At 57.4% G+C, this 22,094-nt stretch overlaps 1 protein-coding gene across 1 annotated transcript in view; it reads right to left on the reverse strand.

Moving 5' to 3' along the window:
• Positions 1-22,094, reverse strand: part of BSN (bassoon presynaptic cytomatrix protein) — a 78,187-nt gene that overhangs the window by 20,599 nt on the left and 35,494 nt on the right. Inside the window, exons 2-4 of the mRNA XM_042236202.2 lie at positions 17,705-18,113; positions 7,871-8,743; positions 292-759 (exon numbers count right to left, since the gene is read on the reverse strand). Coding sequence (XP_042092136.1) covers positions 292-759; positions 7,871-8,743; positions 17,705-18,113 — 1,750 coding nt within the window. The remainder of the gene's footprint in view (positions 1-291; positions 760-7,870; positions 8,744-17,704; positions 18,114-22,094) is intronic.

The raw sequence follows: 22,094 nt of genomic DNA on the forward strand, positions 1-22,094 counted from the left end.
TGCATAACTCACAGGTTCCATGTCAAACCACAAGCATCCTTAGGTTCTCAAAGAGAAGTGTTACTAGATCTAATGGTAGCAAAGACGCAACAAAGCATCTAAAAAGGTGTCAAACACAGGATCAGCCTAGAACTCACAGGCTCCAGGCCCACCATGCCTCATCAAGACGGTCCTGCTGTCCTCTCTGGCCCAAAGAGCCATCCCAGGTCCACATCCCAGTCCCGCGGGGAGCTAAACCCTTCTCCACACTCCCCTGCCTGAAAGCCAGGACCCCTGGGAATGATGACTGACCTCTGTCTCCCCACCCTTAGGGGCTTCTGGAACAGCCTTGGTGATGGGGGTGGTGGGTTCGGTCCTCCGCACCCCAGCCTTTGCCTTAGGAGTCCCGGGGGGCAGGGTGGTCTCTGGAGGGGGCTTCGGCACAGGCTCGGCTTTAGCTGGGACTCCTGTCTTCTTTTCCTGGGCACTGCTCGGGGTTCTGCTGGGTTCAGAAGCCCTGGCGGGCTTGGCCTGGGGACTGGCCTTGGTGGGCAGGGGACTGGCCTTGGTGGGCAGGGGGGTGGCCTTGGCAGGTGGGGGGCCTGATGGCTGGCTCAGCCCCTGAGGCCCTTTCTGCTTTGGAGGGGCTGTTCCAGCTGTATGGTGAGGGGCCCCCGCAGGGGGCTGCTGTGAGGTGGGCAGCGGCAGGGGCGTCGGCTCTCCCAGGCTGCCCTCGAGAAGCCGCTTAGTTTGGCAGTTCAGACAGAGCCACTCGGTTTTCTGTAAGGAAACGAGAGAGGGTTTTGATGAAAATCACAAAGACACTGAAGTACTTAAAGATGACTTCCGTGACTATGTCTATAAACACAAGGAGGAGAAAGTCTCCCAAAGCACAGCACTACAGGCAAAAGGACTGATGAGAAGCAAAAGACTGATGGGTCTGTTGGTCCCAAATGACAGAGGGCCCCAGCCTTTAGATGCTCGTGTACAGAGTTAAAAAGACAAACCCCAAGGAAGGAGCCCTTCCTTACCCCACAGGAAGCTTTTTACTGGGCTGAAAAGGAGGACCTGTATGAGAAAGGAGGCTACAAAAGCAGCACACAGTCTAGGAAAGGGGGGGCTGGGGACTCCCTCAGGGTGTGAATAGCTTTGGGAGTGGAGCAGAGTCCCCCAGGAAGGGCCTTTCAGGAAGGGCATCAGGCTGGGAGCACCTCCCAGAAGCACTGCCCCTCCCCAGCCTCCTAATTCGCAGGCCTTGGGCACCATCCTTCTCCATTCCCAAGTAAGTGCTGTGCTGGGAGGGGACTGGCTCTCGGCACCAGGGGAGGCGGTCTAGGGGAAGTTCTGCTTGGCGTTTGGGGGTGAGGCCGAGCAGTCCCCTTTGCTCACACCGTCCAAACCAACTCACCTTGTCTTAGACCAGTAAAGACCCCATGCAAAAGCCTCCTCCTGCTCCCCGGGCTCTGGGCTGTTCTGATGGGGACTGTGTGCTGGCTCTGAGGCCAGGGGCCCTGCTCCCTCCAGAGCCGGGCTGGGATCCTCCTCCACGCTCAGCCTCTCACTCTCAAGACTACTCTCCTTGTGTCAGTCTCAGTGCTAGGAGCTGGAGACACAGCCGTGACTAAGACAGACACGTGGGCTGGTACACAGTCTTCTTGGAAGCCAGAGCCCAAAGGGGTTGTTCCAAGTATGACATGGACATCAATGGTGAAGTTTCCAGAACCCCAGCAACCAAGTCGAACCCCCCCCCAGGTGCCAGCGTCTGCACAGGGAAGGGTCTGAGCACCTCTGAGCAGGTGATTTCTGTAGCAGCTCAGTGGCGGGAAGGGGATGTCTTCCAAGGGCCTCCTCCAGAATCAGAGCTCCTCCTTGGCGGGACTTGGGCAGGGAATGAGAGTAACAGGCACCCCAGTGCCCGTTCTCACCCCAGGGATGCAGAGCCTTGGCAACCCTACTGTCCTGCTCTTACACATGAGGTTGCCCAGACTCCTGGGCTCCTGCCAGCAGCTTGACCATCAGGATGGGGAGTCAGGGGAACCAGAGGACATGGAACCACAAGGTCAGAGAGCCAGGGACAGGGCCAGAGAGAGCCCTCGGCCCTTACCAGCCCAGAGGACCAGAATCCTTAGCACTCTAATCTCACATACCGCCCCTGGGCCCACGACATCCCTGAGTCCACCCAACAGAACCCTGGAAGCATGGTGCCTCCAAGATGTCTGCCCTTGGCCTGGCACCTGCAGGCCACCACAGTGGGTGCTGTGTCAGTGGTTCTGCCCTGGGCCCCAGCGGAAGGCCAGGCCAGGCGGGTGGCAGGGCCTGGGTGCTGACTGAGGGATAGGTCTGCTCCACAGGCTTGGGATTCGGGCCTTGAGACTGCTTCCCTGAGACTGGAGCTCCAACTCTGCCTGGAGGCTGATTCCACACCCCGGTCCTGCGCAGAGGGGCTCAGCTATGGAGGGGAACCCTTTAGAGGTCTCACATGTCCTCACCCTGCCCCTTGCAGGGCCTGGTTCTGGCACCACTGCTGACTCCCTGGGACCCTGTTGGATTCTCTGTGTGTTCCCCGTAAAAACTCCTACAAGGTCATGGGTGCTGGCCCCTGGCTGGGCCATGGGCTCACTTGGTGCCTAGGGAGACTGCTGGGTGGGCTGAGCCAGCATCACCTTGGGTCACAGTGGGAATCCCTCCATGTTGGAGAGAGCTGTGAGGTGGCAAAAAGATCGAGAGGGGTGTCGGCAGAGGCCCAGAGAAAGTTCTAGAAATGAACGAACAGTCCCTTCCCTAGCGCCACGATCAGCATCACGGGGTGAGGATCTGGGCCTGGATGGGGGGCTGGCCCAAGGTAACACTGCCCTGGCTCTCCCTTGGCCCCATGTAGATGGCTATCCAGGTTAGGCCTCTCGAAGCTTGGTCATCTGCCTTGCTCACCTTGGTGACCTGGCAAACCTCTGACCTCCACCTCTGGCTGGCAGACCCAGCCCCAGAAGAAACAGTCCAAATGAAGCAAGGACGCCTTGGAAGGTGGCCAGAATGGAGGCGACAGACTTCATGCCAAGAGCTCAGAGCCAGCCCCTGCAGCGGCCTGCTTACCTGAGCCCAGAGGCCCAACCCTCAGCAGAGTGTGTTGACTGTGGTCACAGGCTCCCTGGGGCCTTGTTCCTTCCCACACTTTTTCCTCATGGAGGCAGCCAGGCTGCAGAAGGGGTGCCCCAGTTGGCCCTCTTGCTCCTGGCTCTGCTATAGCAGGCAGCGGGGGAGGGAGGTGGGGGAGGCAGAGGCATGTGAGGGAAGAGCTAAAAATAAACACCTGACCTGGTAGCTGGAGGCCCTTCCCCAGCCCCTTGGGGGTTGGGGGAGAAGGGTACAGGGCATTGGGACCATTAGAGGGGGAGCCAGAGGGAGACCTGGCCAAGGCCCAAGTCTTCTGGAGGATGAGGCTGGGATGGGAGGCAGGCTGTGCCTGGGGGTGGGAAGAAGCTGGAACTGCAGGCCTGACTCCTCTGTTCGTGTTGCTCACATCTCTGGCCCTCACTTGCCCGTACTCCACCCCCACCCCTTCATTCCCTGTTCATTCATTCCCTCTCCCCATTTAGTGTCTACCCCATTCATTCATTCACTTGCGTGTTCTCTGTCATACTCTCCATCACCCAGGCCCAGCTCTGAGGAGCTGCTTGCTTGCTCTTTTCCTACCCCGTTTGGCAAGTGGGCTGGGGATGATCTGGGACCTGGGGATGGACAACGGGAGGCTCTGATGACCATGTCGGCTTTGCCTCCCTCTGTCCAAGTGCCTTTCTGGGGGCAGGAAGGTAGCAGCCCCTGAGGGCAATCACCATCTCATGTGCTTCCCTTCGGATGGAGGTAGGTGGGTTCAAGGCGAGGCAGGGGACGTGAGTTGTCAGAGTTGGTAGGGACCCCCTGGCAGGCATGTGAGACCCCTACCTTCCAGAATCACTAGCTGCTGTGCCTCGTGGGCTGAGAGAGCCCAGCACGGCTGCCCTGGCAGCTGGGCCTCCTCCCCACACTGTGCCTGAATGACCCTGCTGAACACAGTCTCTCTGCAGGTATTGCTGGCCAAGGTGTCCACCTGGTTACAGTGACACTGGGCTGGCTGCCTAGCCCAACGTATCCCCAGTCCTACTGCCAGACCCGGGACAGCCGACGAGAACTCCTGAGACAAGGATGCCCAGAGGTTAAAAAATAAAAGCCCAAGAGTGGTCCACTGGACCACAGGCAAGGCCATCACTGGGCTGCTGTTCCTCTCCTGACTGTGGCCTCTGCCTCTAATAAGAGGAATCCTTGCTGAGAGCCCCAAGGTGTGCCTTCATGGTTGGGCTGCCCTCTACTCACGCTGCAACAACATATGTGTTCATTCCCTGGGGCCAGACCTGATGAAACGAGGGGCTTGCACTGGCCACGGGCACAATTCACACCCAGGCAGTCGGGGCTGGTAGAGACTTTCTTGTCCCTGCAGAGACTCCCTTTTCGGACACTCTGGTTCCAACCTCCTGGCTGAAGGGGGCTGCCTGTGTGCTGGACCTTACACAGGGTCTGAGGCATGGCATTTCACTGGTTCTCACAGAAACCTAAGAGACAGCGCTATGGCTCTCATTCTGCATGGAGGAAATGAGGCTCCATGAGATCTATCCCCAGAGGCAGACTGAGGCAGGTATAGAGCAGAGGTAGCCCCTGCCCCCAGCCCCTCCCACATCACAGGTGCCAGGCCCTCTGCCGCGGGGAGGCCTGACTTCTCAAGGCCATGGGTGCTACTTCACAATTATAATAAAAGAAGCTGGCGGCATTACTGTAACTATTCTGATTGCACTAATTTCTTCAGAAACTCTATTTTGAACCAAAAGCCAATTAAAAATTAAGCCAGAGGGTACTATTATCCTTCAAAAAGATAAATAGGTAAAAAAAATTTGGAATCAACAACTCTTAATTATGAAATGACTCACTAAGTAGCACTATGGTTAATTTTTCGGAGGAAATTTCAAAGGGAAAAGAGATCCAGCTTTTCAGTGCCGCCTCCATTGTGTGCTCTGGACTCCCTCTGGAGAAAGAAGGTGGAAAGGTTTTTACGGCTCAGAGATGTTGGGGATGGTCCCCACCCTGGCAGCCCAGAGAGGTGGCTGGAGCCACAGCAGGTCTAAGAGGCCTGGAGGGAGCTGGTCTGTCTCCGCCAGGTACCCAGCACGCATGCTGACATGGGTCCCTCTGTTTCACGTTGTGCATAGAGGCGGCTCAATGGGGAGAGACTGCCAAGGCAGACCTAATCCTTGGTCCTGGAGAAGGCTCTCCTCTCTACCTCCTCCTGCCACCTCCCTCCCAGGGAGGGATGTGTCTGGGCCACCTGCTGAGAAACCAAGAGCCTCTTACCAAGAACACACAGGGAAACTCAAAACTGCTCCAAGAGCCAAGCAGCCATTCGCTGAGAACACCAAAGATGGCCCAGGGGCTGGTTAAGTCTCACCGAGGACAGGCAACAGCGCCGGTGGGAAAGGCAGGGGAGGGGTACACACCAGGCACCAGTCCCTTCCCATCAGCCCCTTGTAAGACCCAAAGCAGACAGGGCCATGAGAAAGCTCTGATTGTTGCCTGCAGGGAGAGAGGACAAAGGCTTGGAGTAGGGCCGTGGCTACAGGGATGGAGAGATGAGGCCAGAGTCTAGCCAGTGAGAAGGCAGAGCCACAGGGCTTGGGCCATGGAGGATGTTCAGGGGGACAGGGAGCTGAGGATGTCCCAGACTGCCAGCTGGCACCTCCGATGGATGATGGTGGCATGGTCTCATGGTAGGAACCACGGAAAGTGGCATGATGGCTGCCCATCCACACTTCCCCAGGAGCAGCCCCGGGCCCTCTGGGGATAGCAGCTTTAAGCAGCAGAGCCCTGAGGAGAAATAAGTCAGAGAAGCTGGGCAACCTCCGGACTGCTGTAAGGAGCACAGGACCAGGACACCCAGCAGCTTTGCCATCAAACCCATGGAACCCACAGATCCTGTGGAGGCAAGGGTGGCCCTGGTCCAGAAGGAGGCAGCGGGGCATGGAGACAGTGGGACATGGACGATGTGGGCAGAGGCCATGATCGCCAAGGGGCAGAAGCTCCAGAGTCCAGGAAGATGACAAGCCAACTCCTCACGAGAGGCTGAGCTGAGAATCCAGACTGCTCACCCCAAGTCAGCTTGTGACCAAGACTCTTCTGTTTGGGCAAAATCAGCACTTCCTCTGGCCCGGCCTGGAGGCCGCTGAGAGGCATTGTCAAGAACATTCATCCTCCTGGCCAGAGACAGTTCTGCCTTCCCCTCTGCACAGCCTGCTTAATGAGGAAATGTGGGCCAGGAGGTCTCCCAGGGACAAGGTCCTCTGGGCTGGGCAGCACAGCGGGCCAGCGGGGCTCGGCTCAGGCCCCCCGCCCAGCAGTGCGTGTGTGCCTGGCTCTGACCGGAGTGCCTCTGCTCTGCGGTGGCTCCTTGGTGTCCCCTCACCTCTCTGGGCTGCCAGGCCAGCCACCCTCCGGTGAGCCACCAGACTTAGGGCTTGGGGCAGCGGCAGTGAGGGCCTGGAGGGCCACATGGGCATCCGTGAAGAGGTCATCTGTTTTGCTCAAGCCACCCCTCCTTGCATGTTGGAAAACATGGCCTCTCGCAGCCAAAGTTATTTTCCTTATCGAGCTGCTCCCACGGAGGCCTGACAAGACAAGTCAGAACTAGGTGCTACAGAGCCCATTCTACCACCACACACACTCCTCTGTTGTCTCTCGGCCAGCGGCAGTCATGGCACCACACTCTTCTGCCCGCCATCAGTTACACATGGTTCAGCCCAGGGGCCCCAAGACTCAGGTAACTGCTGTGTGCTGGAGAAGGGGGCTTGACATCGGATATGACACAGCTAAGGACACATCAACCTGCCCAGATGAGCCAATCATAGACCCCAAGGGCACTCTCGGAAGGGGACACACCCAGCTATGTGCAAGGCAGCAAAAGCAGAGTTCGCGTGGATGAACAGGGTGGGGCGGAGTGGGGTGAGGGGAGGAGCTGGAGCAGCCTCCCAGCCCAGGTTCACCCTGCTCTGCCAGGGTAGCTCCATGGAGCACCTTCAGAGCCTCCCAGGGTGGGCTCCAAGCTTCACGAGAATACCAAGCCTCCTGCCCGCTTTCACCCGACTCTGCACAGGGCCCAGAGCCCTCCAGTGGAAGAGGGACTGCAGAGAGATGGGCCCCAACCCCAGTACTTCCTCGGACTTCCCTCTGGGTAAGAAGAACATCTCTGAGCATCTCCACAAATAGCTCCACGGACAGCCAGGCCCTGCCAGGGAGAATCTGTGGACCAAACGTTATGGCATTGACAAGTAGACATTAACACCCATGACCTCGGAAGAGGGGATGAAGGGAGGACATTGCCTGGCTGGGCTGCCCTACTGTGAGGAAGCCTTCTGCCCGGCCCTGGGCATGCGGGCACAGCCTGCTGCCTATCTGCCCTTCAACCCCTGTGAGGGTCACAGACGGTAGGCAAAGTGGGACCTCAGGCCCTTCTTGCATGCACAAGGGTGACTGGAATCTTCCATCAGGGCCATGCCCGTGATAGCTGGGAATGGGGAGGCCAGGACAGGGCCTTCTAAGCCCGGTTACCTTTGGGACCAGCCTCAGGCACTGGTCAGCTGGTCAGAGGCAGTGAGCACTAGGACTTCATTCACTGCACCAGTTAACTCTCGGAGTGGAAGGAGAGGCTGGCGCCAGGGCCAGGTAAGGGAGCGGAGCCCTGCTGCAGCTATAGGGACAGTCCCGTGACTGCTCCAGAATCAGCCTTCTGCCGCCCTTTCTGACTCTGATGCCCTCCATCACCCCAGGCTCAGCCCCGCACCAAGGCCCAAAGGAACCTGCTTGGTCCAGCTCTTACCTCCACCAGGTGGGGCGTCGGGTTGAAGCCACACAGGTTGCACACCTGGAGTTTGCAGGTGGTGCAGGTGTTATAGTTGGCGGGGCCCTTGCTGCCCACGTTGAGCTCAGCTTGGCACAGTGGGCAGGTGGCCCTTTCCTTCGGCGTGGTCTTTGGCTTGGCAGCAGCCTTCGATGTTGCCTGGTGTTCTGTTCTGCCATGCTTTGGGCTGGTGGTTCCCCCTGTTCTCGTCTGGGCTCTGGGCCCTGATCCAGGCTCAGTTTTGGCTCCAGTTGTGGGCCCGGGTCCAGGCCCAGGCCCTGAGCCTGGGGGTCTTGGGCCAGCCTCCTTGCTGGCATCGCTGAAGACGATCTTGGGCGGCCCCTTGCTAGGAGCAGGCTGGCCCTGGGAGTCCACTTCAGGCTGCGCAGACATGAGGGTGCTCGCCTGGGTCAGCAGCGACGCACCAAGGCCAAAGAGCTTCCCAGTGAGGCCCTCCTGGGTCGGCTCAGCAGCACCAGGCCCGGAGGGCGCTGCGGTGGCACTCTTGGCCGGGGCCTCTCCTGCCGGGGGCCTGGGCTCGGCTGTGGAAGGCTTGATGGGGAGAGAGGGCTGGGGAGACACCTTTCCCACCTCCGGAGTGGCGGCAGCTGGGGCAGGCCCCGGCACTGAGGTGGCCCTGGCTGTCTCGGCCTGCCGGGGGCCAGGCTGTGGTCCTCCTGGGCCCCGAGCTCTCTCTTGCTCTGGCTTCCCCAGGGGCTGTTTGGCTGGGGAGTGGGCAGGAGACAGGCCCGGTGAGTGCAGCTGCTGCTGGCTCTTGGAGCGAGGCGCCGTGGTCATGTCCATCCCTAAAGCCCTCTGCATCTGGCAGTTCAGACACAGCCACTCCTTCACCTGAGGAGGAAGCATCAGGGTTACCAGGATGGTCAGGACTGGGGCGCCCACGGCCCAGGTCCTTGCAGCCCCTAGCAGCCAGGGCCAGCTCCTCACACAGGCAGGAGCACCAAGCCTGGAACAGGTGTTTCTGGGCTGCCAGGAGGCAGGCTGAGGGGCAGATGGTGCCACCCTGCCCTCTAGGAGCTTCCAGGTACACGGAGAGGAACGGAGGCACTCACACACTCCCCAGCCCCAAACTGCCGACCCATTGCCGGCCAGGGTCCTCCCCACACCCACTGGCTGTACCTGGGTACATCATGTGTCTCCACATCCCACCTCACCAACCTACGCTCCCATCCTCCTGGTTGGATGACCCCTCGTTGTGCATGCTAAATCGCTTCAGGGGTGTCTGACTCTTTGCAACCCCATGGACTGTAGCCCATCAGGCTCCTCTATCCATGGGATTCTCCAGGCAAGAATATTGGAGTGGGTTGCCATTTCCTTCTCCAAACGATCTTTCCGACCCAGGAATCAAACCCACGTCTCCTGCGTCTCCTGCATTGGCAGGCAGATTCTTTACCACTAGAGCCACCTAAGAATAGCCTCCAACTGCTCACTCTCCTTCCCCTGCTGCCCCCTTCAGGTCACTCCCACAGGGCCCCTGCTGCTGCTGCTGCTGCTGCTGCTAAGTCGCTTCAGTCTTGTCCGACTCTGTGCAACCCCAGAGACGGCAGCCCACCAGGCTCCCCCGTCCCTGGGATGCTCCAGGCAAGAACACTGGAGTGGGTTGCCATTTCCTTCTCCAATGCATGAAAGTGAAAAGTGAAAGGGAAGTCGCTCAGTCGTGTCCGACTCTTAGCGACCCCATGGACTGCAGCCCACCATGCTCCTCCATCCATGGGATTTTCCAGGCAAGAGTACCGGAGTGGGTCGCCATTGTCTTCTCCAGAGCCCACAGGGCAGCAGAGTGATCTTTTAAAACGTGTATCAGGATAGACCGCATGGCCCCAAAACAAGTGCCTGGTATGCAACAGGCACTCAATAAAAACCTGCAGAATGAATAAAGGAGTGAAGAGCAGCAGCTGGGAGAGGGAGGCAAAAAAAAAAGAAACCATGATCCCTGTCCTCAAGGAGCTCAGAGTCTTGCTGAGGAGAAAAGATACAAATGAAACATCTTGAGAGCGAAGTAAATGAGGGCAAAGTGATGCGACCTGAGTGACGTAAACTGAATGAAAAAATCTTTTGCTTTCTTAAGGAAGACAAATTTTTTTTAAAGAAAATGGGATACTTTGTGCCTCCAGACTAAACAAGGCACCTGCTGCTGTTCACATGATGGATGTGTCGTTTCTCTCTGTCATTAACTCCTTCCCAAGGAGAGGGGGCTCACAACTGGGTTGGGCCAATCACTGGTTTCAGCCGGGGTTGCAGGGATGGGCACATGACCTTGCAAACAGGGCCAATCAGAGCCCTTCCATGTTTCAGGGTGAATGAACCGTAGGAGATAGGGTTACTCATCAGAAGGACGTAGCGGTGGAGTGGGCAGGAGCCTTCTTGCCCAGCGTGCAGAGAGGCGCTAAGAATGAAGTGAAGAGACAGAAATGGAGCCAAGACAGGAGAAATGAGCAGACCCCATGGCTTCATTTAATTTCCTGGATTCAGCTCTGTCTTAAATCTACTCTCAGACTCCCAGTTACACGAGCCAATATCATCTTCCTCTCAAAATCCAAATATAAATCAGAGCATGTCACTTACAGGCTCAAAGCCCTCTAGTGGACTCTCCCCTCACTTACCATGGGAACTCTACTGTGATCTGGGAGGCCCCCAATCTACTCCAGCCTATGCCTCTCTCTGTCCCCCTTTCCTGCCCTCTCACCTCGGGCCTCCTCTTCTACCAAGTGATCCTTTGAGCTCTCTTCCATAACCAGGCCTTTCATTCACTCTTTCCTCAGCCCCGGAGCCAGCTATCTGCACATGTCTCAGCCAGGATCACTTCCCCATCAGGGCCCTTCCTGGCCATATGACTGAAAATCCCTCCGAAGCACTCCGTAGCTAACCACCCAGTTTGTCTTCATGGTACTTGTTCTTTGCCAAAGCTTATGCTACTTTATTCCTCTGGGTGTCTCCTTGCCCCGCGCATGAGCTCTTACTGAGGTGGTCCAGGGACAGTGTATGGTGCCTGGCACAGAGTAGGGCTTACTCCAGAATCTTGCTGGGGGATGAAGCCTGATAACCTACTAATGGGGGCATGGCTCTTACAAGGCTACAGCCACGAGACTGGAGATTCAGCATCCCACGGTGTGAAAGGAGCTCCTCCTCCTCAACCTGAGCCAAGGCAGAGGACAAGTCTGCTCATCCATGGTTGCAACGAGTCTTTGAAAGCAACACAGTAGCCTAGTTGCCAGGGAAAGGTCCAGTCTGGTCCCTGGGGCAGAAAGCCCCTTCTGCCCATCCTCAGTAGGTACCTCTGGCCCTGCTCTCTGCCTTGAGGTCACAAGGCTGTATGGCCGCCACTGTGGCTGACTTGGAGTTTGGGAGCCTGGGCTTGGCTGTCTTGCCATGAAACCAAGAGTAGCCTCCGAGACAGGGGAGAAGCATGCGCTTTGGTGATTACCCCATGGTGCCCTGCATCATGCAGGGCATGTTTGCAGGCATTTTTTCATTTTGTTTTCACAGTAGAGAAAAACCAAGGTCTAATATGATTTAGCCTCTGGCTCTTGCGGTTACCCGGCTAGGAAGCGGTGCTGCTGGGGAGACTGGCCCTGCCAGCCCTGCCCAGCTCCTGAGCTGCAGCCTGGAGCCCAGTGCCTTTCACATGTCTACCTCTTCTGCAGGCCACTGAGCCTCATGCAAGTCAAGTCAGAGGTCTAGAAGCTGCCCTCGAGAAACTCAAAGACCAAGCCCAGCTCTCGAAACCATCAGATCAGCAATGCCACAGCACTGGGGTGTGAACTGCCCCGCCCCAAGCTGGGAACTGTGAACTCACCTAAGTGCTTTGAAGACCCAAGGCAACTCTGTATACTTTTGGACAGAGAAAGCCACAGAGAAGACAATGTGTGTCCTTGGGACTCAGCTCCAAGACTCCTTTAAAGAAGTCATATTTGGTAGGGGTGTCAGGGTTCACTTTTGTCCAAAGTAGGAGCTCCAAGAGGCGAGCTGTTTGGGCTAATCCTTAAAGAGACCCAGAGATGATCACCCTCCTGAGTGGGGTGCCAAGGCCCTGGCCCAGGGCGGAAGCCACAGACTCAGTTCCTGAGGTGCGTATGCCGCTCACACCCAAGGTCTTATCTCTGAAGCATGCCCTGAGGTGGGACTTCCGAAGAAGAGGAATCTGGGAGGTGAGACCCTTTGATTCTGAGACTTCAGGGAGACCCCATTTTGGGTCCCGGATCAACAAGGGGTCAACAAGGGCCTGTGCTAAAACTCCTGCACTCACCACCAGAAGCTTCCCTTATCCAGCCCCCAGCACCCAGGCTGTCACAGGCGTCTCACCTAAAATAGAACCTCACCAAGAAACGGCTAAAACGCCCCTCAGTGAGTCATCTCCCAGATGGGAGCAGCTATTTCTATCTAGCATCTTCCAGACGGCGAGGAGCCTGCACTGTGCCCTCTCCCAGCCCCTCCCAGGCCTGGGCCGAGAGGACCAGCATACAGGCCTCCTGGGGAGGATGCTGGCTGGGGAAATCTCGGAATCCGTAAGACTCCCCTCTCTGGCTCCTCCATGGACCCCTGGGAGCCTGCTGGGAGGGGGTCATCCTCAGCCTCTTCCTCCCTACTCCAAGGTCCTTATCCCACATTAGGGACATGGGGGTGGCCCACTGGTTGGGCAGGGAGATGGCTGTGCATCACCAGCCCACCTAGGCCATGGATCCATGACCAGGCCTGGGGCAGGTCCCCAGACTCCAGGACCAACCACAGCGAGAGTCTTCCTTGGCTGGACCGTGTCTGTGGCTCCTGGGCACCCTCCTAGCCTACTGCCCACTAGAATCAGAGGGCAGGCCTTCCATCAGTGTGACAGAGGACCTCTTTTAGAACCTTGTTTTCAGATATCTCTGTAAGCCTAACTTGGCACTCGGCTGGGAAATGTGCCAGTCACAGATCTCCCGTCCTAAGACCCAGAGGTGGAGCTAAGGGGACCTCCCAGGGCTCCAGCTACCAGGTAGATGGCTCTGCCAGGTGGTGGCTGATCCTTCTTGAAAGCAGGGGCCCATCCTGCCATCTCAGAGGTGCAAAGGCCCTTGCACCCCACGCAGTGGGGGCCTGAGCAGCAGCGGGGGTGGGGAGGCACAGGGCAGTGTGCTGGTCGGGAGGCGGGGAAGCAGAGGCTCTAGGAAAGTGGCTTCCAGCAGGGAGGCAGTGCCTGTGCTGCAGGAGCCGGCTTGAGGGTGAGCAGAGCAAGCCCCGTGGGCTCTGAAGGGACGTCCTCCCCGGGAGAGCCTTCTCAGCCGCTACCTTCCTCGCACCATTCAGTGCACAGCAGGGGAATGGAGGTGATGCCACCCTCCAGGAGCCGGAGGCGGGGGGCCCTGGGAACTGCATGTCTGCGTGGCCTCTCCCTCCACGGGGCTCTGGGGCAGGAAGGGGAGTGGGGACACCTTTCGGGAGGGGCTTTTCTATCGTTCTCACAGGGACACTGGTGGCAATGCACCTGCCGCCCTGTGTCTCAGCCCCAGAGGGTAGAATCCAGCCTTGCATGTGGATATTTGGCCCCAAAGAAGGCTGCCCAGGGTGGGGCCTGCCGCGCTGTCACCTCCAGGGCTGCCAGGAAGCTCTGGGCCCCCAGCAGTAACGTGTGCTCCCGCAGCATCCCCTTCCACGGCACCACCAGCAAGGAGGAAGGAGGGTGGCACATGTCACGTGGCCTGCCTTCCTGCGGAGAGCAGCGGCTTGCCTTGGAGCCCAGCCCTCCCAGGGAGAGCAGGCAGGCTGTGTGTCGGATCACTGCACTGACATCATGCCTGATGCTGCATTCACGCCTTTTTCCATTCTGGTACAAGCTGAAACATCACAGAAGCAGGTTATAAATGAGCCCTCCCTGCTGGTGCCAAGTCCAGAGGGTCCTGGGAGGGCCCCACTGGCCAGCATGATGCCATGCTCTTCTGGGCTGTGAGTCATGGGCCAGGCCGTGACTGGAGGCAAGCAGCCCACTGTGGGCCAGGGACGGGGGCGGGCCTGTGCCCTCACACTGCCCATGGCATCAGACACGTCACCTGCCTCATCCAGCAGCTGACTGTCCCAAGTCTGCCACTAACTTGCTTCCCCTGTCAACTCGTTGACCTAGAGGTGGGCACCACAGGGTCCCACAAGGCACGGCACGTTGATCCAGAGCCTGTTCAGCCAGGCCTGGCCCACAGGGGAGGTCCGTGTCATCAGGTCAGGACCCTGAGAAAGGCCCTCAGAACCTGCCTAGCATCTGAGGCCAGGATTTGGGTAGTGGAGGCTGAACCCAATTGCTGCTTCGGGTGGGAAGGCCTCACTAGCCTGAAGCTCCATGGAAGGGAGAGAATTCTCCACCTCCCAAGAGGCCTCAACTCCGCCGGTTCTACACCAGATGGCCCCCCTCCCTCCCAGGCCTATCTTCTCTGCACTATATATTCATTCTCAGATAATTTTACAGCCCCCTCTCATAGCTAAAGTTAGGCGTGCCACACCTGATGGCTGCAGCAGTGAAAAACCCCCTCTCCTGTACAGCAGCCTCATCGGTCTGCCCCCAGTGACTCTAGCCTCCACCTCACAGTGATCCAAGTGAGATGGCCGAGAGGCCCAGCTCCTGGGAGTAGGGGCTGGTAGGGCTAGCTGCCCAGGGCTGGCTGAAGCTTCAGGGCATTTCCCCACTGATTCAGAGATGGTTTGGGTCAAAGTGGCTACTGCGAAGCAAACCCACCCAGAAGGGACAAAGGCCACCTAGAGGTCCTTTCACATTTCCTCTGTTTGGAGGTGGAACAGGGAGGGCTGGGCCCAGGAAGAGAGGAAGACACCTTAGCCACTCCTCAGCCCACCGCTGATCCATGTCCTTCTAACACCTGCTCCTCTTTCCTCACGGTCTGGGCAGGTAGTAAGACGACCAGGAGGGAGCGGAGGGAAGGGGGCAAGGCTGGAGGCTGCGGCAGAGGGATCCGGGCTGCACTCACAGCACCACCCCCGGGCCATCTGGTGGCCCGGCCCTCGCCGCCGGAAAGAGTGGGATGCAGGCAGGAGAGGAAGAGGCTTGTGGCCACTGCATCTCTCCCTTCCTTCTCCACACCACCCACCCTGGGTATGTACTTAAGCCCAAGGTTTGCCATGGGGGTGAGGGTGGGGTGATGGGGTGATGGGTAGCTTGGTTTCGACAACGTCTAGACCTTGGAACAGGTGAAGAAAGACCGTGATCATGTTTCTGTAGTTTTCTTAGAGGGGGCTTATGAGTGATTCTGACTAGAGCAAGAGAGGTGGAAGGCACACGAGTTCCTGGACCTGGAAGACTGAGGAGGAGGCGGCAGCCCTGCTGTACCCACAGGGGCAGAGGGTGAGCGCCCCCAGGTGTAGGCTGCAGGCTCATTTTGGGTGGTGGTGCTCCAGGAGGATTCTGCTGATCAGAGTGAGACGCGCAGGCGTGCAGTCAACCCTGCCTCCGCACAGCACTCACTCCCGTGGTGCTGTTCCTGGGGTGAGGACGAACTCCTCTGGAGGAGTTCCAAGCCAGGATGCGCCACTGGGGCAGCTCCAAGCGGGGCAAGGAAGCCCCCGATGGGGCTGACAGACAAGGCATGGCTCGTCGTCTCCAGGAGTGGCTCCCAGCCCAACCTCACCGTTCCCCTCCATTTGCTGGCCCACGGCCACACCTGTCTGCTTCGTCCAGCTATCAGAACAGGTGTCTCTGTCCTGGAGGAGAAAGGGGTGGCAGGCCTGAATGCGCAGTCACTGAAGAGCAGAAAGGTGGCTAACAGGGCGGAGCAGGCCTGGGGCATCGGCAAAGCCACCGAGGCTGGCACCCACAGCCTGCTTCTCCCCGAGAGAAATGCGACATTCAGAGGGTTAGGGTGCTTGTGTAGGAACCCACATCCAGGTGGAGAACAGCCTTCTTGTTGTGTCCCCATCACCGGGCACTGGACAGACTTAAATGTGAACACCTCTGGGCTCCTGGTTAGTGAATCCTCACTGGGAGGGTCTCCTGGGGCTGGAGAGAAATGTTCGGACCCTGTCAGGTGAGCACCTGGAGAATGGTCAGCATTTCCCAAACTGGGTGCCATAACTGCAGCCCCTAACATTCCGTGAAAGCAGGTCTGGGGAAGGCAGCCAGTAACAGCCCCGTCTCGGAGCGCCCGCCTGGACGTGCCGTGAAGGACCTGAGCCGAAGGCCTGCTCTTCCTCTGCATTAAGTTGGCGGCCCCTTTCCTCCTGGCCCTGAGCCTCGGCTCCTCCCAGCACAATGAGGCAGATGGACCGAGTGTCGCCAGGCCCTCCCACTCTGCTGTTTTTCCAGGCGCGGCCCGAGGCTGGCTCCCCTCCCTGCTCAATGAAGGTCTTTGGTGTGGGGGAAAGGCTGGGAGGCCCACCGGGAAACTGGTGCTGCCATGTGTGGCTCTCGCTTGATCTCCACCCACCCCACCCAGCGTCATTCAGGTCCTGCTGCTCTATGAGCATCTCTGGAGGCTGGATCCCAGGGTGCAGGGCCAGCATAAGATGGGGGCGGAATTCCCACAGTGGCCTCTCATCCCTGCCTGCCAAACCCCCTGCTCCTGTGAGGCTGGGTGCTTCTGGCTTCTCGGCAGCAGGATCACAGGTGAGCTTCCCTGGCCTTCATCACAGTGCTCTAGATACTATGGAGCAACACTTATCTAACTGATCAGCGCAGGGACGGGCCGTTTCTAATCACAGATGTAATAATCACGAGTGTGCACGCCTCCGCAGGAAGCCCCCACACTCCAGGAGCGACTCCAAACGCACTGAGTCATCTCCCCACACCGGCAGCTCCTTCCTCGGAATCTCACACTTACCTCTCGCAAACCACACGTCCCACACCCACAGCACCTCATGTCACAAATAGACCCCGACCTGTGAACGATTCTCACTCAGCCCTCCCCCACCCACGTGGTCCAAACGGCTCCTGCTACTGCTAATCCCAGCTGCAGCCACAGCCACACAGTCACCACGCTCCAACCAACCCAAGAGCAGAGCTCTGGGGGGACAACCAGAGACTTCCGGGGGTTACCGCAGCAGGGAGGGAGGGAGCCACTCATTTCAGAGGCATGGGCCCCAGCTAGTATACTGGAGCACCTGGCCTCCAGGGCACCTAGGAGAGCCTCCTGGGCTTGGCTGAGCACTCCACAGCAATTCAGAGCATCCCAACACAGCCAGGGTGGGGCTGGGGACCCTGGGTCCTCTAGGGCAGAAAGGGGGCCAATCTCATGGAAATGGCCTTCCAGTGGCCTCGCGGTGAGGGCAGGACACTGTCGCCATGTGAATCCTGGCTCCTCACCCGGGAAAGGGAGCTGCTCCGCCCCCTCAGGCCCCAGCTAACTGAATTGGGACACAAAGGCTCTTCCAGGAGCCCAGTCTCCTGCCTCCCTTAACACCTGTTCCCCTCCCCTGCTCCCCTCTCCAGGACCCACTGGAGGGAGGCTGGCCGGGGGTCAAGGAGATTTGCCTCTCTTTGGGTCCTGAGGCTGCTCATGACCCTCTTCAAGTGTGCACCCATGGGAAAAGCTATCTGTAAGGCTCTGTTTGGCCTCCCTAGAGCATTTTTCCAGGTCGGACTTGGAGCAGATAGGAAAGCACCTTCTAAACAGGACTGAGCCCAAGCTTTCAGGAGGCACAGTAATCAGCCCCTCCGGAGATCTGGGACCAGGACTTGCTCTCTACTTCCACACCTGGGAGCCAGAATCCCAGCCCAAGGAAGACGCAGGGGCTGGCGGCCAAGGGAAATAACCAGGAAGAGAAAGGGAACCGGGGAGGCCTGGGAAGGCAGGTGGGGTTGGGGGAAGCCGGCGCAGAGGTGATTACCTGGGTGAGGTGAGGGTTGGGGTTGAACCCACACTGGTTGCAGACCTTGTTGTGACACTGGGTGCAGGTGTTGAAGTTTGGCTGGCTGGGGGTCGACGTGAGGTCCGAGGTCTTACATATGGGACACAGCGTGCTGCTGGGAAGGGGGGCGATCTGGGGGACGGAGTAGGGTGATGTGGGGGTGCTGCCTCTGTCTGGTGACACAGAGGGGGACCGCCCTGATCTCTGCGTCCTGCTGTCTACCTGCAGCGTCCTGCGGGGGCCATCGGCCTCCTGGCCTTCAGGGCCCTGTGCCCTCGGCTCCCGGGGGCTCTCACGGCCGGGAGTGGTAGCAGAAGGCTGCTTCGGGGTTGGGGAAGCTGCTCTCTGGCTACCCAGGGGCTCCTTAGGGTCCAGTCTCCGGGGAACGCTGAAATGACATTGAAAATGACAAGGTTAGAAAAGTCACCTGCAGAGGTCTCCACCAACCCAGGTGGCTGCCAGGTGCCCTCACCACCCCCCTCTGCCAGCCGGTGCCATTAGCACAGCCTTCCACCAGCCCAGTGCTAACTGTGCTCCATGCTGGGCCCTGACAAGTGTCCCCACCTGAGCCATCAGCACCAGGCCATGCGGTCGGCTCAGGAATGTCCCCTTCTGCATCCCCTAAAATGCAGAGTCTGATTCAGTAGGTCTGCGGTATAGTCTGCATTTTTACAATCTTTAAGGTGATGCCTCCACTATGGTCTGCAGACCACACTTTGAGAACCAAGGGTCTAAACTATATATGAGTAACACCTAGACTGATTTTAACATTTCTGACTCTTAGACTGCACACCAGACAAATTACATCAATATCTGTGAGGGCAGGACCCTGGCATTAGTATTTTTTTCCTCCCTAGGTGATTTCAACATGCAGCTAGTTTATATCAACTGCTCTGGTAGATCTGTTATGTTCTGGCTTATCTGCTTCAGAGGCCAATATCGGGCAGCTGGAGGTAAGCCGGGGAGGCCCTCGAAGGCCCAGCTAATGCTACCTCCAGCAGGGACAATGGAGCCTTCCTTCTGGTGGTCTTCCAGCAGGTCTAATGCCAGACCAAGTCCATCAAGATGGGTGATGTGTTTGTTACTTTTCTGCTAATGTAAGAAAGGACAGGGCCAGAACTCTAGGATCCAGGGCTTGAGGAACCATCGAGGGGAGTTCAATATGCCTGACCCCCACCTCCATCTGACATGGCCCAGCTACAGCAGAGCCATCAGAGCTGAGTAGAAGGCAAACCATGAGGCTAAACTCAATGCCCCACATTCCTTCTGGTTTGACCCCCCTCCCAGTTTTCCAGTTTGAAGAAAGCCACATACAGAAAGCCAAAGGCAAGACTTCACACTGCTTCCGTGACATTTTATACTTGCTTCAGTGTGTATTCATTTGGGTGGATGCTGGCACCCAGGCAACAGGGCAGCCTGGCTGAAAGTCACTGCAGAGGCCTGGCCACAGCTGCCTGTGGAGCATCCTGGCCTGGCCCCTTCGGCCCCTGTGCTCCCGGTCCTTGTAGGGTCTGACTAACAGGAGGAGACTCTTAAGTCTGCTGCCCTTATGTGAACGACATCTGCTTGCCAAAAAGATTCAGGAGCCCTTGGTAGGCTGTCTTAGGTAAAGCCATTTTAGAGAGGAGACACAGAACCTGCCAGGAGACCCACTCTAAGACACTCTACGGTCCTTCCTCCCTTCCAAGGAACTGCCAGGGAGGAGACATACCCTCGGTCTAATAAAGACTCTTCCAGGAAAAAGAAAAAGGACACTGTTAACTGTCTGTCAGCCAACACAGCACACACCCATCCATCCAGTCTCACAGACTGGCCACTTTGGATGGGCAGAGCCTGAGTCTAGCCCTCTGGAAGTCACCTTTGCCACCAGCTGTGAGGCCTAATGCAATGTGGCGATTGGTGGTGGCTGCAGCCATCTCTAGGCCCAAAGGGCTCCAGGGCCTTTCAGTAGACTAATTTCTAGGTGTCATAAAGAAATAATCCCAATTGGTTAAATTCATCGTTCCATATCTTAAATTACTTGGGGCTGGAATCTAAACAGCAGCCCTTGAAGGCTCATCAGAAGCTATGGAGAGCCCTTTATAACATGCAAAGGGACCAGAACCCTGTTTCCAGGCTGGGCAAGGTCCGTGGTTTCTTCTGAGAAAAAGTAAGCAATTTCTACTGTGTTTGTTTTGCATGGTGTGTGACATGCAATCTTTTGTGTACACAGTGACTTTTTAATTCAATGCTGCGGTGAAATGCAGTCTTTCGGGGACACTGTATGTGACCACCAGGGATCCAAATTCAGGTTAACTTTCAACTCAGCTGTGGTGGCAACAGACAAACAAGCAGAGCCCTCTGCACCAGCAGAGCCTGTGTGGCGAGGCCAGCGCCCCCTGTACACAGGCCCGATGTATGTCCGCACACCACGCGGTGGCTGCAGCCAACACCCGGCAATCGCGATACACACCCGGGACCCTGATTCCCCTGTCTCCTGACTCCTCACACCTTCTCCTTGACCTCCAGGCTGTCAGCAGCTTCCCTCTGCTCACTGCTGCTGGCAACCTGTCCACCGTCTTGCTGGGGAAGTGGGAGCGGCTGGAGGGGAATTTGAACAACTAAGGCCTCTCAACAACTGTCCCTGTGTTTACCAGTCTCCTGCTCCCAAGGCCCGCTTCTCACCTTCATAAATTCTCCCCTCTCCTTCATCGTCCTTGTTTACCTCTCTATTTGATGATTTCAATGCCCATACAAAGATGCTTCTCCCATCTTGAAAAAGAAAAAGGGAATTGGGCCCACATTCCCCTTCAGTTACTACCTCATTTCTCTGCTGCTCTTACAGAAAATCTCCTTGAAAGAGTGGCCTCCACTCTTGGCCTCCAGCCCCACTCCTCCCTTCCTCTCAACCGGGCCACCTGGCTCCGCCCATCTTTCCACAGAAGTCACTCAGGTCATAGTCACTGGTGACCTCCACAGCATCAAATCCGAAAGTCGCTTCTAGGTTCCTCCTCTCACCTGATCATCCCCTGACCCGACAGCGCTAAGGCCTCCCTCTCTCCCGAAAGAAACTCTCAGCTTCTTCTGGGAACACCACCCTCTGCCAGGCGGCCTCCTCCCTCCTGGTCACGCTGTTCTGAGCTCTTCTGCAGGTGCTTCCTCATTTCCCAAACCCAGAATTCCACTTCCGACATTGCAGGGACTCAGCCTTTGTGCACACGGGGCTTTCTGAGCCCACAGCTCCCTAAGGCTCAAGGCTTTATCTCCTACTCCCCGCTGGTAACTGCAAATGTGTGTCTGGCCCAGAACTCCCCTCTCCTCACTGCCGACCCCATGTCTTCACCGAGATGTCTTACAGACACCTTGGACGTGGCGTGCCCAAGCTGAGCCCCTGATCTGCCCACACACGTGCTCCTCCCCGTCTTCCCCTTGGAGACTCTGACTCCTTCTCCTCTCAGGCCTTATCAGTCATCAGTAAATCTTGGGCTTCAGTGTCTGGACACCCCCACTGCCTCTTCGCTCCAGCTGGTTCAAGTCACGGTGCCCTCTGCTCTCCAGTTTTGCACAAGCTGGGCTGGTCTCTCTCGCCCATCTACGGTCTTCTCTGTGCGGCAGCCGGGATAACCCTTTATACACATGAATCAAACCGCTTCCCTTGTCTGCTTAAACCCTCCTTTCTCTCCCACAGGAAGAACCAAAGGCTTTGTAACAGCCTGTGAGGTCCCGTGAGGTTCGGGCCCTTTCCCCCTAGCCTCCTACTCTCTCTCTCGCCCTGGGTCTGCTCTGCTTCCGCCAGGCCCGCTCCTGTCTCTGGAAGTTGGCACCTGCTGGCACTTGCATGCACACTCGAGACAGTGCATGTAGATACAAATGCCCAGAGACAGGAGCGGGACCGGCAGAAGGGGAGCAGATACAGAGAGGGTCTTGGCTCTGGTGGCATTGTTGTGGGGACTCTTTTGCAGACCAACCTATTAAAAAATGCAGCTTCCAGATTTCCCTGGCCATCCAAGGGTTAAGACTTCACCTTCCTGTGCCAGGGGTGTGGGTTCAATTCCTGGTGGGGGAGGCCAAAAAACCAAAATATAAAACAGAAGCAATATTGTAATAAATTCAAGCCCATTCTTTACCATCTGAGCCACCAGGGAAGCCCAAGAATACTGGAGTGGGTAGCCTTTCCCTTCTCCAGGGGATCTTTTCAACCCAGGAATTGAACTGGGGTCTCCTGCATTGCAGGCAGATTCTTTACCAGCTGAGCTACCAGGGAGGCCCTAACAAATTCAATAAAGACTTTAAAACTGGTCCATATATTTAAAAAAATCTAAAAAAAAAAAAAAAGCAGCTTCCGTCCCTCCGGCTTCTCTGTGCTCCAGGGCACTGAGACCTCCCGACT

Source organism: Ovis aries, chromosome 19 (assembly GCF_016772045.2).
Source record: "Ovis aries strain OAR_USU_Benz2616 breed Rambouillet chromosome 19, ARS-UI_Ramb_v3.0, whole genome shotgun sequence".
Classification (NCBI taxonomy): domain Eukaryota; kingdom Metazoa; phylum Chordata; class Mammalia; order Artiodactyla; family Bovidae; genus Ovis; species Ovis aries.